The 13542-nt window shown below is 61.8% G+C and overlaps 3 protein-coding genes across 3 annotated transcripts; all 3 read right to left on the reverse strand.

Annotated features, from left to right (window-relative positions):
• Nucleotides 1–1620: 1620 nt before the first annotated feature.
• On the reverse strand, nt 1621–5181 carry LINJ_16_0450 (putative fucose kinase; the record flags this gene model as incomplete). Its single annotated transcript, XM_001464496.2, has 1 exon — nt 1621–5181. The coding sequence occupies one exon, from the start codon at nt 5179–5181 to the stop codon at nt 1621–1623; it is 3561 nt and encodes a 1186-aa protein (XP_001464533.2).
• A 3339-nt stretch (nt 5182–8520) lies between these two features.
• LINJ_16_0460 (conserved hypothetical protein) lies at nt 8521–9225 on the reverse strand (the record flags this gene model as incomplete). The annotated part of the gene is made up of 1 exon (XM_001464497.1): nt 8521–9225. One exon carries the CDS (start codon nt 9223–9225, stop codon nt 8521–8523), a length of 705 nt encoding a protein of 234 aa, XP_001464534.1.
• A 1146-nt stretch (nt 9226–10371) lies between these two features.
• Nucleotides 10372–10851, reverse strand: LINJ_16_0470 (putative 60S ribosomal protein L21; the record flags this gene model as incomplete). Its single annotated transcript, XM_001464498.1, has 1 exon — nt 10372–10851. The coding sequence occupies one exon, from the start codon at nt 10849–10851 to the stop codon at nt 10372–10374; it is 480 nt and encodes a 159-aa protein (XP_001464535.1).
• Nucleotides 10852–13542: the final 2691 nt, after the last annotated feature.

Raw genomic sequence — 13542 nt, forward strand, 5'->3', positions numbered from 1 at the left:
TCGTTTTTCCTTTCATCCACGCAAGACGGAGAGCCAAGAGTGGCGTGCACTCGCCTTCGAAGTCAGCTCCTGCTCCGTACACACAGCGACAGCAGCACCGCAACGGCAGAGGCGCTCAAGCGACTACGCAAGACCGGAGAGCCTGCCTTTTCCCAGCAGCCCACAAGCGATCTGCCGGGCATCGTGTGCTGCCAGCTGGAATAGACATGTCAGCCCTGGCCTCGCTTCCGCTTCGCGAATAAGTTAGCGAGATGAACTTTTTGTGTTGGGATTTGTCACGCGTACGTGCCGCGGTGTCGACACCAACACCATCGCACGAGACAAAACGGAGAGGCAGGCAAAGTAGAGAGACGAATACGTCCGCAGACGCACACACACGCACCTCCGGCCCCTCCTGCCACGGGCGCCCGTCGTCTGGTGCGAAGCAGCCGTAGACGCACACGGTACAGCAGTGCGCCGACTCGGTCGTCGGGGAGCACGGCCCCCCGCCCCAAGCTCTACCCACCAACAGCCGCTTCGCATGTCGGCCCGACGCCACGCAGGCCAGGACCTGACCGCCGACATCTGTAGCGATACGTCGCTCTGACCTCGCCACGTCGCAGGTGCCTGAGCCTGTCACCGCCGGAGGTGGTGCGGCGTTCGGCAGGGATGGGGGTGAGGGCTGCTGCTGGGTCTCCCCATACGGAGCGAGGCACCGTGCACTGGACACCACGCCAAGCGGTGTCTCTCCAGTCACCAGGGGAGGCCCCAAACCGGCAGTGCATGTGTATACGGATGTGGGTGCACATGCGCCCGCATCCCGCTCCTCTCTTGAGCACCCAATAAAACGCTTTCCCGCACCCTCTTCTTTCCTTGCGCAGCAGAGATCCATTCTCTTGGCACTCACTCCGGATGCCTTCGAACGCCAACGTGCTGAGCGGAGGGACTGGCGCGGGGGCGGTGGCACTACCGCGGCTCAGAGACCATCGACCTGCACACAAACGCAGACGCCCACACAACAACGCGGCCAGCGAGAGCGAGCTGCGGATGCACACAGCACAAAAATGACGCCGCTGCACCTTTTTTTTCTGTCCTTTGCTTGGCTCTCACTCTTCGCCTCCACGCGTCGCTCTTGCATTCGACAACCGCCTGCACGTGCTCCTCAGCACCCCCGACGAGGCCCACAGCAGCAACACCTGCCCCCAAACCAATTTCCGAACTCGTCCGGCCCTCTTCGCTCTTCATTCGCAGTTGCAGCTCATCATGCGCCCGCATCCTCCTGCGCGGTTTCTCATCATCATCTGCTCATGCCTCCACCGACGACATGAAGTCCGCCTCGCAGCGTTCTTCAACATCCGCTGATACTGCGGCCGACGGATAGAATTCGGCAACACTGGGAAAAAACCGCACGCTAGCGCTGCGTACCCCTGTGCACGCTGTTAGTAATGCGTGGAATCACTCAGCGATGTCCACCAGAAGAGGTAATGTCTCAGTCTTTCCAGAGAGAGGTTGCCGTATAAGCAGCGAGACGGTCTTCCGTGAGCCGCCGTCCTTCCGGATTTGCCTACGTGCGCGTGCGCGCGTCTCTGGGGGACCGTTGCGCCGGCGCCCCTCAGCAGCGCCTCACGCCGCCGCACGCCTCTAAGACCGACTGATCTGGAGGCCAGACGCCGACACGCTCATCTCCACGAAGCGGGCATTGCCGTTCGGCGGGTTCGCCGTCAGCAGCTCGCGGATCCGGCGAGCGCACGCCTCGTCCTTCGCGCACATGTACATGTAGCCGCCACCGCCAGCGCCGGGCAGCGTCAGACCCCACACGTACGGCTCCACAACGTCCACGATCGACTGCACGGCAGGGTTGCACACGCCGTCGTCCAGCCGCTTCTTCTGCTCCCACGTCCGGTGCACAAGCCGCGCGTAGCCCTTGTAGTTGCCCGCCGTGATCGCGTCGTACATCGCGGCAGTGGTGGGCCCACCCATCTCACGCAGCAGCTGCAGTGTCGCGCCATTGTTCAGAAAGACATCGCGCACAATCTCGCCGAGAATGCTCTTTGCCATGCGAGTGATGCCCGTGTAGTACAGCAGGTGGCACGCGGCGAACCTCGGGTCCGTGTACACGCTGTCCGGCATCCAGCGCACCGTCGGCAGGCACGGCAGCCCAGGCACGCACTGCACAAGCTTCAGGCCCTCGAACAGGCCGCCGTACTGATCCTGCCACCCGCCACCAGCAGTCAGCATCTGCTCAATCAGCAGCACGCGGCGGCACACATCGTGGTTGTCCCACGGCAGCTTGCAGAACTCCGCCAGCGACCGCAGCACGGTGCCGGCAACGATGGAGCTCGTGCCCAGCCCGGACCCCGTCGGGATCGCCACAAACAGCGAGATCTCCAGCCCGTGGCCGCCAAACCGCGCAGCCAGCTGCTCCCGCAGCGTCGCGTACTCCGTCGCGCAGAACTCGGGCAAGAACCCGCACAGCGCAAGCGCAGCCTTCGGGATCGAGAACGGGTTCTGCATCGTCGCGTACGTGCGGATCTCGTCGAAGCTCGAGACGCTCAGCTGCTCGCCGGAGTCGATCGAGTGCATGACGATGATCGGGTCTTCGCGCACACGCACGTACACCTGCACCGGCGGCTGCCCGTTCAGCTCCACGGCAACGTTGATCACGCTGCCGCCGCTCAGGATCGCGTATGGCGGCGTATCCGTCCATGCCCCCGCCACGTCGATGCGGATGGGGCAGCGGCCCCAGACGATTTGGTCAAGGTGCACGCCCATCTCCGGGTCGTGGCGCTCGTCGGGAAAGGAGTCCATGATGGCCGCGCGTAGCTCCGCGAGCGCGGCGGCATCGTGCAGAGCCACCAGCGAGCGGGCCTCCTCCGCGCTCGGCGCACGCAGCAGCGCGAGGCGCCGCGCCTTCTCCGCCGCAGACACCGGCGGCTCCGCGGCATCCATCGCCTCCAGCGCGAGCTCCATCAGGCGGCTCGCAAACGAGTGGTAGTGCGCCGCCACGATGCGGCCAGGCGCAGTGCACAGCGGCGCACCCCTACCGCCACCGCTCGGGCTGCCCTCGTCCGAGAACATCTGCGCCCAGCTCCCCGCACTCGCAGCCGCGCCTTTCGCAAGCGGCTCCGCCGGGGCCGCCTGGCGCGACAGCGCCACCGCGTTCCCAGCTGCGTCCACGCCGCCCCACCACTCCGTCGGCCCGCTGCGCCGCGGCAGCGGCACGCCCAGCTCCACGACGCGCTGGGCCACGCGGTTCAGGTCCAGCAGGAAGAACTGCTGTTGCAGCAGCGCAATCATCGGGCCAGACAGCACCAGCGACCGCGCACACAGCACCGCGGGGTCAGACGCCACAAGCGCAAGCATCAGCGTCAGCATGCGCCGCTCGTAGTACTCGCTGTTGCGCAGCATCGCAGGCACGTCCGTCAGCCGCAGCAGGTCCATCGCAGACACGCGCGGCTGCGTCCGCCACACAGCCTGCCCAGCGGCAAGCCGCGCAGCGTCCGCGCCAGCGCAGCCGCCGGTCGCAGCCTCCAGCGGCAGCGTCGCAACGTACAGGAAGTCGCCGAGCTGCTGCTCCGTCGCGCACACCGGGAACAGCGCAGCCTCGTAGATGTCCAGCGGCTGCGCAGCACCACCGTCCGCAGCACGCGCAGCAGGGTACAGCTCCGCTACGCTGAACCCGCGGCTCGACAGCCAGTCGTGCAGGCGCACACCCATGTACATCGTCGAGCCGCTGCGCACGTCGCCGCGGAACGCGTCGTCCATGTGGTACGGCCGCGCAGCGTGCGGCGCGGCACCGCCCCCGCAGCCGCCAAGCGCAGCGGGCAGCACAGGCACGACGCTCACGCACGCGCCGGGCGGCAGCGCGAGCGCCCAGTCGTTGCGCGGGATCCCCGTCAGGATGTGCTGGTCCCGCAGCACCCACCGCGCGCCCACCCAGCTGCTCTCCACCCACAGATGCCGCACAGGCGACAGCGGCGCACCGGCCGGCGCATCCGCAGCAGCGGCCGCAGCGGACCCGTCCAGCGGCGCAAGCACCACGGAGTTCTGCACAATCACAGACGACGGCGTCGCAAGCAGCGGCATCGCGTCACCAGCAGCAAAGTCCAGCTCCTCCGTCGCGCCGCCCGCAGGCGCAAGCACGCCGTCGAACGGCGCGCCCCACGACCACGGCGGCGTCAGCGACTCGCGCCCCTGCAGCGTCGCCGCCGCCGAGATCAGCTGCCGGTTCGTCCCGTAATGCAGGAACTCGGCGTCGCGCAGCTCCACAACGCTCGCCTTCAGCCCCGCGATCTCCGGGTCCGCGCTCGGCGCGTGGTTGCCCAGCGCAGAAGCGAACTCCGAGTACAGGTCGTACGCGGTGCGCACCGCCGTGCAGCGGTGCCCGTCGTGCCCGCCGCCGGTCGCGTCCTCCGCGTCCAGCGCACCGCCCAGACACTTGCGAGCCAGCACCTCCACCGCGCGGTCGCTCAGCATCCACATGCCCACGTCCAGAAGAACCGAGTGCCTGCCCTCCGCCACGCGCCGGCGGACCTCGTCCAGCGACGGCTTCTGCAGCATGTAGTCCAGGTCGAGTGGCCTCTCGCGTGCCATGAAGAGCACGCCGTGGTTCTGCAAGAGGTCCGCGTCTGCGCGAATGCCGAAGCACAGCACGTCACTGTCCGCGAACGGCGCAAGCGACGGCAGCGCGCCCCTCGCATCCACGCACACGTCACCGCACGCAATCAGCGTGCGCAGGCGGGCCGGCGCCGTCGTCACTATCCCCCGGTACATCGGCACCTGCGTCGAGAGCAGCGTGCGAGACAGCTGGCTGCCACGGTGCCACCGGCACGGCGGCAGCGGCAGCAGCGCCTTGCCCATCGCCGCGTACGCCGGCAGGCGGCGGCTCAGGCCGCCAGCGTGCACAATCACGCGGCCATCGTTGTCCGCCAGCCGCAGCCACGACAGAAACGACCTCTTCGCGGACGCAGGTGCGTGGCGCTGCTCGTCCACGTAGCACGCGTGCAGCAGGTGCACCGTGCCACCGCCGGAGCCCAGCGGCCTGTCCTCCGGGTCGCACCCGCAGAACAGCCCAGGCACCGCCACGTCGCCCTTCGCACCGCGCTCCCCCAAAGGGAGCGCAGCCGCGTCCGCCAGCAGCTTCCCCGCTCCCTTGAACTCCGCCAGGCTGCGGGGGAGGCTGAAGAGAAAGCTCACGTTCATCGTGGCACACGGCTCTGTGGCTGTGTGTGACCGTGTCTGCGAGGGAGAGGCGAGGGCGAACTCGGAGCTCAGAAAAGAAGACGGAAGCCCGCGGAGGCACTGAAAGGCCAACGCGGTGCAGGGCAAATGGCGTGGCCGCGACCAGGAGACACGGGGGAGAGGACAGACGCGGAACGCGGGCACACGCACTCACCACCGCCACGGTGCGGTCGACGAGTCAGCGGGCAGCAAGGCACAAGGCGGGGGAGGGGTGCCGGCGAGGACGGAGAACGTTGCGATAAGGATGCAAGCGAGGCGCAGGAGGGGGGGAGTGGAGAGGCCGAAAGGGAGAGCGGAAGACGGCAAAGGCGGTAACGAAGTAAGCCGAGCAGCACCAGCAACGCAAGAATGGGCGAAGTGTGAGCGCGGCGCGGTGCAGCGTCCTCGAAAGGTGCCCGAAGGGGTGCGGGAAACACCGAAATACAAGCAAAGCAGAGGCGCGCCGACCACGTCGCGGCCAGCCAAGGGAAGGTAGCGCACGTCCAAAGGCATTTTTCGTCGGCTTATGTGTTCTGTGCTTCACTGTCTGCCGTGCACCAGGCGAGGCCAAACACCACACCCTACACCGCCACCTCTGACGCACACACATGCACCTCCGGCCCCTCCTGCCACGGGCGCCCGTCGTCTGGTGCGAAGCAGCCGTAGACGCACACGGTACAGCAGTGCGCCGACCACGTCGCGGCCAGCCAAGGGAAGGTAGCGCACGTCCAAAGGCGTTGGCAGGGGAAGAGGAAAAGGCATGCCAGCAAGGAAAAAAAGGAGCGCGCAGCCGCCCGTCCTTCCGTTTTTCTGCGTCTCTCGTCTTCTTGTGGCGCTGCGGACACACGCAGTGGCGCGCGCGTTCGTGAAAGGAGAAGAGTGTTCGTCGCCTCACGCGCGGGTCGCACAAGAAGGGGAAAGCGAGGGGAGGGAGCGCGCCGAGGCAAAGTGGACGCGGACTCACGAATGCGTCGCAGCGCTCACGGCCACACGCGGCGGATGACGAGGGGTAAGACGACGATAGAAACGAGCTGCGCGGTCGCTGTTGCGCAGGCGGGCGTTGGTCCCAAGAGGTGTCCAATCGCCGCTGTTCGGCTGCTTTTTCGAGGGAGAAGGTAAGATCGTGGAGCTGAAAGGTAGGAAGTACCTGCCAGCCCACTGAACGCGGGAGAAGGTCGAGGTCGAAGTGGAAGTGGAAGTGGGGTGGGGGGGGGGGGGTCTCGGACTGTGGCCACGTGAAAGAGGGGCGATGGAAAAAGACGAAGACCAAGAAAACCGAAAAAGGCAAAACAAAAAAGTGAACGAGGAGGAGTGCGCACCTATACAAGCAAGCGCAACAAGACAACAACGCTTAGACAGGCATGGACAGGCACACACACACACACACGGATAGAGAGGGGGAGTGAACCACAGGGAAAGATGAAAAGGAAGGCGACAAGAAGAGGGGTGGTGGGAAAAGAGGAAAGAAATAAGAATGCGTACAGTGAGCCGTGCCCAGTAGGACAACGCACAGAGAACAAGCGTCAGCTAAGAAGCAGGAACACAAAAAAAGTTGCGGGGCAACTGGCGAGAGACGTTGTTGGGTGAAGGGGAATGGGAGCGGGTATGAAACGGACAAGAATTAGGGAAAGAAAGAATAGGCAACGCCTCCGAGAGACAGAGAGAGCGAAGACCGGCAAACAATTTAGGAGCCGCAGCGCGGTGCACCCGTGAGAAAGGAGGGAGGGAGGGGGTGGGAGGAAGACTACGTCAATCAAGAACGGAGCAGCCTACCGTGCGAAAGGAGAGAACGTTTTTCGATCAAAGAGCGCAAACACGCGCAAGGCACCAGCGATCGTCCGGGCACCGGACGCAGCGTGCAGGAAATCCGGAGGGCGAGTAGGAAGCACGAAAACCCCTGCGAAATTTACGTGTGTGGGGGTGGGAGGAGGGGGATTGAGAAAGTGGGAAGAGATATGCGAGAAAAGAAAGAAGAAGAGAGGGCTGCAATCCACGCAGAGTGCGTGCGAGGATGTCTATGTGTCTCTCGACTTGTGTGATGTAGTCCGGCTGGTTGTGAAGGTTGCTGCGTTACTGTTTAACTGTTTGTTTTTTTTTTACTTTTTCGCTTGCCTTTGTGCTCCGTCGCTCTCTCTGTCTGCTTCCAGCGTCGACAGGAAACAGGTTTTTTTTTACGCACGCACGTGTGGGGCCGGCGGAGAGAGCGCAGCACAAACCAAAGGCGAAAGAATGCGAAAGTACCGAACAAAATAAGGAGAGAGAGAGAGAGAGACGAGGAAAGAAGTGCCAAAAGAGCGTCGGATTCGTGAATGGAAGCGAGGCGTCGTACGGAGCAGGCACACCAACGTGCGAGTATGTCTGTGAGCGCACCTTAGCTTGAATGGGGAATGAGAAGAGAAGGGAAAAGGAGGAGGTGGGGGGGGACTGTTGGCCATTAAAGAGAAGAGTGCGTGCACGTGTGAGTTGAAGGAGAGAAAGAGGGAAGGCGGGGAAAAGAGAAGAGGCGTGCGATGAGATGGGGTGCGGTGCAGAGACGTACACATGCCACGCTGCAGTCGAAGCAACGGTAAAGGCAGCCGCACAACGCAGGCGTCAAGACGCACCAGTGTCGTGAGAATGAAGAGGCGAGGTCTAAAGACAGCAAAGGAGAGGCGACTGCCGTCGATGATCAACCATCGTTAGCTCGCAGGGTAGTGAAAGATTTGGGCAACGCTTTTAGAAGCGATACGGCCCTCCGCCAAGCACACTGAGGCTCCCTCCTCCTTCACATCGCGGTGATGAGCGACGGCGGGGCGAAGCGGTGCAGCGCAAAGGGCAGCCCGTAAACTCGAAGGTGGCAAAGGCGGCGATTTCGTTAGCGTTCACGCGGTGCCGCCGCCTCGCGGCTCGGCCATCGCGCGTGGGTGTGCCGATTGCGAAGTTGATCTGCTGCGCAGAGCTGTGGCAGGCAAGTGCGCGCGCATGAGCGCCTATCTTCGTGCACCAAAGAGCAAGTTCACGTGCGGCGCTGGTGCTCCATCAAAAGCCCTCCCCCCCCCCTTTCGCCTCTCTCGCTCTCGGCGCTCCAATACTGTGCGACTGTGAACGTGACGTGAAACGGAGCAGCGATGGAGGGGCAAGGTTTGGCGATCAGCAACTCGGCTCAACGTCACGCACACATAGGAATGCATGTGTAAGCGTGCGCAGGCCGTGCCATAGAGTCGCTGCCCGCGCCCCCTATTACCTTCCAAGATTGCAGGCACGCCTCTGCCGAAAACAAGGAAAGAAAGAAAACTACGCAATGCCAGACTGTGCGTCTTCCCTCGCCCACAGTGCCCCACCTCACGCTGCGAAGAAGAGAATCAGCAGCAGCATCACGATAGCTACCCCAAAGTCCGTTGGCAAGGTGACGCTCTGCGCCTCGTGGAAGGTCTCCGTTGCTGCGTACATGTCTGCCGCCTTCGACACAAACTCGGGCACCACCGCCGCCCGGCCACTAGCGGCGCTGCTGCCCCTGGCCTTCAGGCAGCTGTACTTTGTGTGGAGGATGTGGTTGGAGAAGGCGACCGTGGCGTGCACCAGTTGTGGCGCCGCGGATGAGAGAAAGAGCCAAATCGGAAAGAGCACGACCTGCAAGGTGAGAATCCCGCAACGCCACGCGATGATCTCCCCCGGCGCCCTCTTCGCCTGCATGATGAGCAGCCAGTGGTGCTGCAGTTCACTCTTCTGCCGCAGCTCTTCCAAAATCGGCTTCAGCACCGCGATGCGGGCCGGGTACTGACAGAAGATGGAGAAGTAGTGGACCATGGCTAGCGTGTAGAGCGGGGTGATTGCGAGTCCCTCGACAAGAGAAAAGTGTCGGGCGTGCACCTCGTCGAAGCGAGTGGGAATGTCCTGGATGAAGGCGTTGTGGCCAGCTATCGTGTTGGCAAGGAACTCGCCGCCCTTGCGAGGATACCAGCTGGCGATCTGCTTTGGAAGCGCCCATCCACTGCCGATATCGCTGCTGCTACCTCTGCCGGAGGTGGAGGATGGCCGAGGGGTCATTGCGACTCCACTGTGCCGTAGGGCCAGCGCCAGCTGGGGTGCGCTGCGCCGCCACATGATAGCGTTTTTCTGATCGAGCGGTAACAACGGCAACGCTGAAGACGTGCGTGTGTTGCGCGGCGACGGCAAAGGTGGGGAGTGATTGTGTCTCTATCGCTGTGCGGATCGTTGAATGCTCGGTCCTTGCGGGTTCGTGTGTGTGGCGCCCCAAGAGCGTGGCGGATAAAGACGCCAGCACGGAGGGGTGAGATCAGAGAGACAGACAGCAGTGGTATTGGGCAGGCAAGGCGATTCAAGCACGGAGGGCGTTGTGACAAGTCAGCGCAAGCAAACGTGTACACAGAAGACATACATGGAGACGCACACGAGCACGCTCAAGCGCACATGTGCAGTTCACGCGCCGCCGGCCAACAGGGCATCATGAGATTGACAAGAGCGCAGACTAGAGGTGCGGGGGAGAGAGCTGGCACGTGCGTGGGATGGCGCCTATGCAGCCAGAGCAAGCCATGAACGCACACAACGCACAAACCCCCTCTCCCTCTCTGTCTCTCTCTCTGTCCTTTTCCTCCGGCGGTCACTCGTTTATCTGCAAGGTTGGAAGGGCGTTCGAGGCGCCGCCTCTTCGCCGCCATTTCCAATGGGCGCTTCTCGCCCTTGCCGCACGTGCTTGCTTGGTAGGTTGTTGCACTGTTCGTTCTGTCGTTGGAAGGGAGGAGTCAGTTCCTTCGCCCCCCCTCTCTCTCTCAAGGCGGGGGATACGCATCGCAACACGCACCAGCGTGCTCACGCACTGCTCGCGCATCAGGAGACGAACGCATTTCAAAAAGAAAAAAAGAAGAAATCAGTCGTGTTCAAGGTGCGCAGCGACAGTAAGTCTGGCTGAAGGTGTGCTCGTAAACGCCATGTTGGGGTATGTGTGTAGGGGGGCAAACCCAGAGCGCCGCTGCCCCTTCCCCCCCCCTACACACACACGCACCGTCCTTCTTCCACCGCCGCCTCGCTGCTTGCCGCCACATGGCAGGAGCGCAAGACCAGAATAAGGAAGGGCGAGCGAGAGAGGCGACTGTTCAGGGGGCCACCACACGCCATTCAGCACACAAGCTTACATGCACACGCAGTGATACGATCTCGCTTCCGTTGAAGCGCTTAGTACGGCACCATCGCCTCGTAGTCGGCCACGCGGCGGGCGAGCACCTCAACGTTCTTGGGGCGCACAATGCCGCCCATTCGGGAGCTCTTCTTCAGCGGGGGCAGCGCCTTGCCGGCCTTCTTGGCGGCGAGGTAGGCCTGGAACTGGTGCTCCTTCGCCTTGAATGCCTCCTGGCAGCGAGACTTGCGGACGTGCTCGAAGCGGACGCAGATGCGTTTGCGCAGGGTGCGCGTGCGGACCGGCTTGTTGATGATGACGCCAACGCCGCGGGGGGTCACGTTCCACGCAATACCGGTGCGGCCATGGTAGTACTTGTGCGGCATGCCCTCACGCACCGCGGAGTCCGCGACGACATCGACGTAGTCGCCGACCTTGATGTTCGTCAGGATTGTCGACACGGACGGAGCACCGTGCTTGCGGAACTTCTTGGCGAAGAGGTGGCGGGTGCCAGACTTGTAGCCGTACGAGTGGACCATCTTGACTGTCGATTACGGAGGAGGAGTGGTGGTGTTCACTGCGCGTCCCTTGACTGTAGGCGTTGGGGGCGTCGGAGGGGAGGGTGGGTGACGGATACGAGAGTGCATGATATTAACAGCGCGTGAGATGGCAGAGGCACACAAGAGAAAGGTAAGAGAGCCGCAACAGGCAAGGGAAGGAAACAGTGCCGCGGGTCATCCTGCATGCGGGGCGTCGGCGTCCTTTGCTGCCGCATGAAAAACGCTGGGCAGGCGGGGGCCGGAAGGCCGCAGCGACTTCTAGAAAAGACAGCGGGGACTGTGGAGACAGTTGAGCTCGCCGCGCGCGCAAAGAACAGCAATGCGAGCGAGAGGGAGGGTGGGTGGGGGCGCAAGGCGGCTGACGGACAGCGCCACACACACACACGCACGTCCTCCGAGCACGAGGCGCCTTGCTTTTTCTTGAAGTTCGCTTCTGATGCCCGACACGCTCGACTTCACTGGGCGCATCCATGACGTTGCGATTCCCTCCTCCACACGCCCATGCCGACCGTACGAAAGCCCGGCGGTACTCCAGCGCTGCGTGTCCCCCGTCCTTCCCATCCGCGGCGGGTCTCGGTCGCCGTTCAACGCGTGTTTGCACGTTTTCCTTTTTTTGTCTCTTGTTGTTTTCTTTGCGCCTGTGTGCCGTTCGTGCTTCGCGTCTTCTCATGCCTTTACGTGCGTGCAGGACTGCGCAGCGGATCCAGCGCACATGCGGAGCGCAGCCTCGTCAGGTCGAGAGTCGAGAAAGAATAAATAAACGGGGAGGAGAGCACGAGAGGCCTCCGGGAGGGAGAAGGAGAAGCACACGCAGGGAGGGGACAAGACAAAGACGGAGGAGGCGACACATGCACACACACATATAATGTACGCACACACTTCATCGGCGACCATGCGTCTAGATATGTGCAAGTGAAGAGAAATAAAGCGAGAAAGAGGGAAAGGGGAGCAATGTAGGGAAAGAGGAGAGGTCCTACAACAACGGACGAAAATCGCGCAGACGGACGGACGGACGGTCCGGGCGCAACAAGAGGCCACCACACCTACTCCACCTCCACAGATACGCACGAGCGCACATACAAGTCCAGGCGCCCCTAAGAATGAGAACCAAGGACGGCAAACAACGACGCGAACAATTCACAAAAACATAAGCCGAATGAGAAACACAGAGAGATAGAGAGGGGCACAGGCACAGCGTCAGACGTGCGTGCGTGTGAGTGTGTACAGTACAGCAGAGCGAAACCAGACGAGTACAAGTGAGAGCAGTAGCTTCTCAGATTTCCTTTTCTCCGTTCCGTTCCTGGGCAGGCTGCTCTCGTCTGTGCTGCAGAATAGGTGCTGCAGCCTGCTGCTCTGTTTTCTTTGGTGGTGGTGCGTGTGTGCTCCCATCCTCCGCACGCGTCTGCGTGTATGCCAAGCAGATTCAGCACTGAACGACATGGCGCAGACGCATCAGCGGCAGCAGCGGAGAAGGAAGGCAAGATAGCGAAAAAAAAATACAAAAATTGCAAGGAAGGAAAGAATGAAAGAAGCCGAGCCTCGGGAGAGTGAGAAGAATGGGGGGCCGCGACGCCCACCGGCACTTCACACACCTAAACACACGCGCGCGCGCAAGAGGGAAGGAAGGAGGGGAGAGAAGTAAGGATCGAGCAAACGATACAAAAAAAAAAGGAAGGAGGGAAACCCAAAGGGCGTACGAGGGATTATGGTGTGTTGCCTCCCACATGGACATGGCCATTAAAAGGGGGGTAGCCATGTACAAGACCAGGGTGACTGACATGTCTGTAGCGGAAGACGACGAGAGGAGCAACCGGCGACGACACAAAACAGTTAGCGAAGAGAAGAGCGCAAGAGAAACCGAAGAAAAAAACGAAGCCCCGAAAATGTAAGCACGAGAACAAAGTACAAGAGCACACCACACACACGCGTACAGGCACGCGCACACGCAGCACCGAAAATCAGAGGTCAAACAAATAAGTAGCAAGTCGATCTACGAAGTCTCTCGCCTTTCTTTTATCGCGGATCAGCCGCTTTCCTTGTGAGTGTGTGTGTGTGTGTGTGTCCACTTGATTCGCTTCTTCTTCGGCTTGCGCACGCCGCTGACGCTACAGAGCTTCACGCACAGGGAGACAACACCGCGCACAGGTGTAGCCTTTAACGAAATGGTGCACTTCTTCCAATCAACCAACCCACCCGCCCCATTGCCCTCACACATCGGCCCTTCCCCGTCCACAGAACTTATTAGACCTGTGAAGAGCGTTTTCATGATGAGGGCGAGAGAGGAGGGCGAGGAGTGGGGTGGCCGGGTTGGGAGCAGCGAAACGAAGAGCGTCAGAAGACGAGCCCGTGCGTATCCCTCTCTCTCTCTCTCATGCGAGAGACACGTCATGAGGTAAAGCGAAAAGAGCGAAACGCGACAACGGACTCGCCGTGAAGGTGGCAGCAAACAAAAAGCACAGAGCACACACACACACACACAAAGAAGGATAAGAGAGGGAGGGGGAGGGGGAGGTCAGCCAACAGAGAAAACCAAAACCAAAATACATATAAAAGCATACATATAAGCCTATATATGTGTACGCATACAGATGCAACAGCTATGTATGTGTATGTGCCTGCACATGCAGGTATGATAGTTCTCGACACGGACAGATGTGTATGCTTACATTT

Source organism: Leishmania infantum, chromosome 16 (assembly GCF_000002875.2).
Source record: "Leishmania infantum JPCM5 genome chromosome 16".
In the NCBI taxonomy this organism is placed as follows: Eukaryota; Euglenozoa; class Kinetoplastea; order Trypanosomatida; family Trypanosomatidae; genus Leishmania; species Leishmania infantum.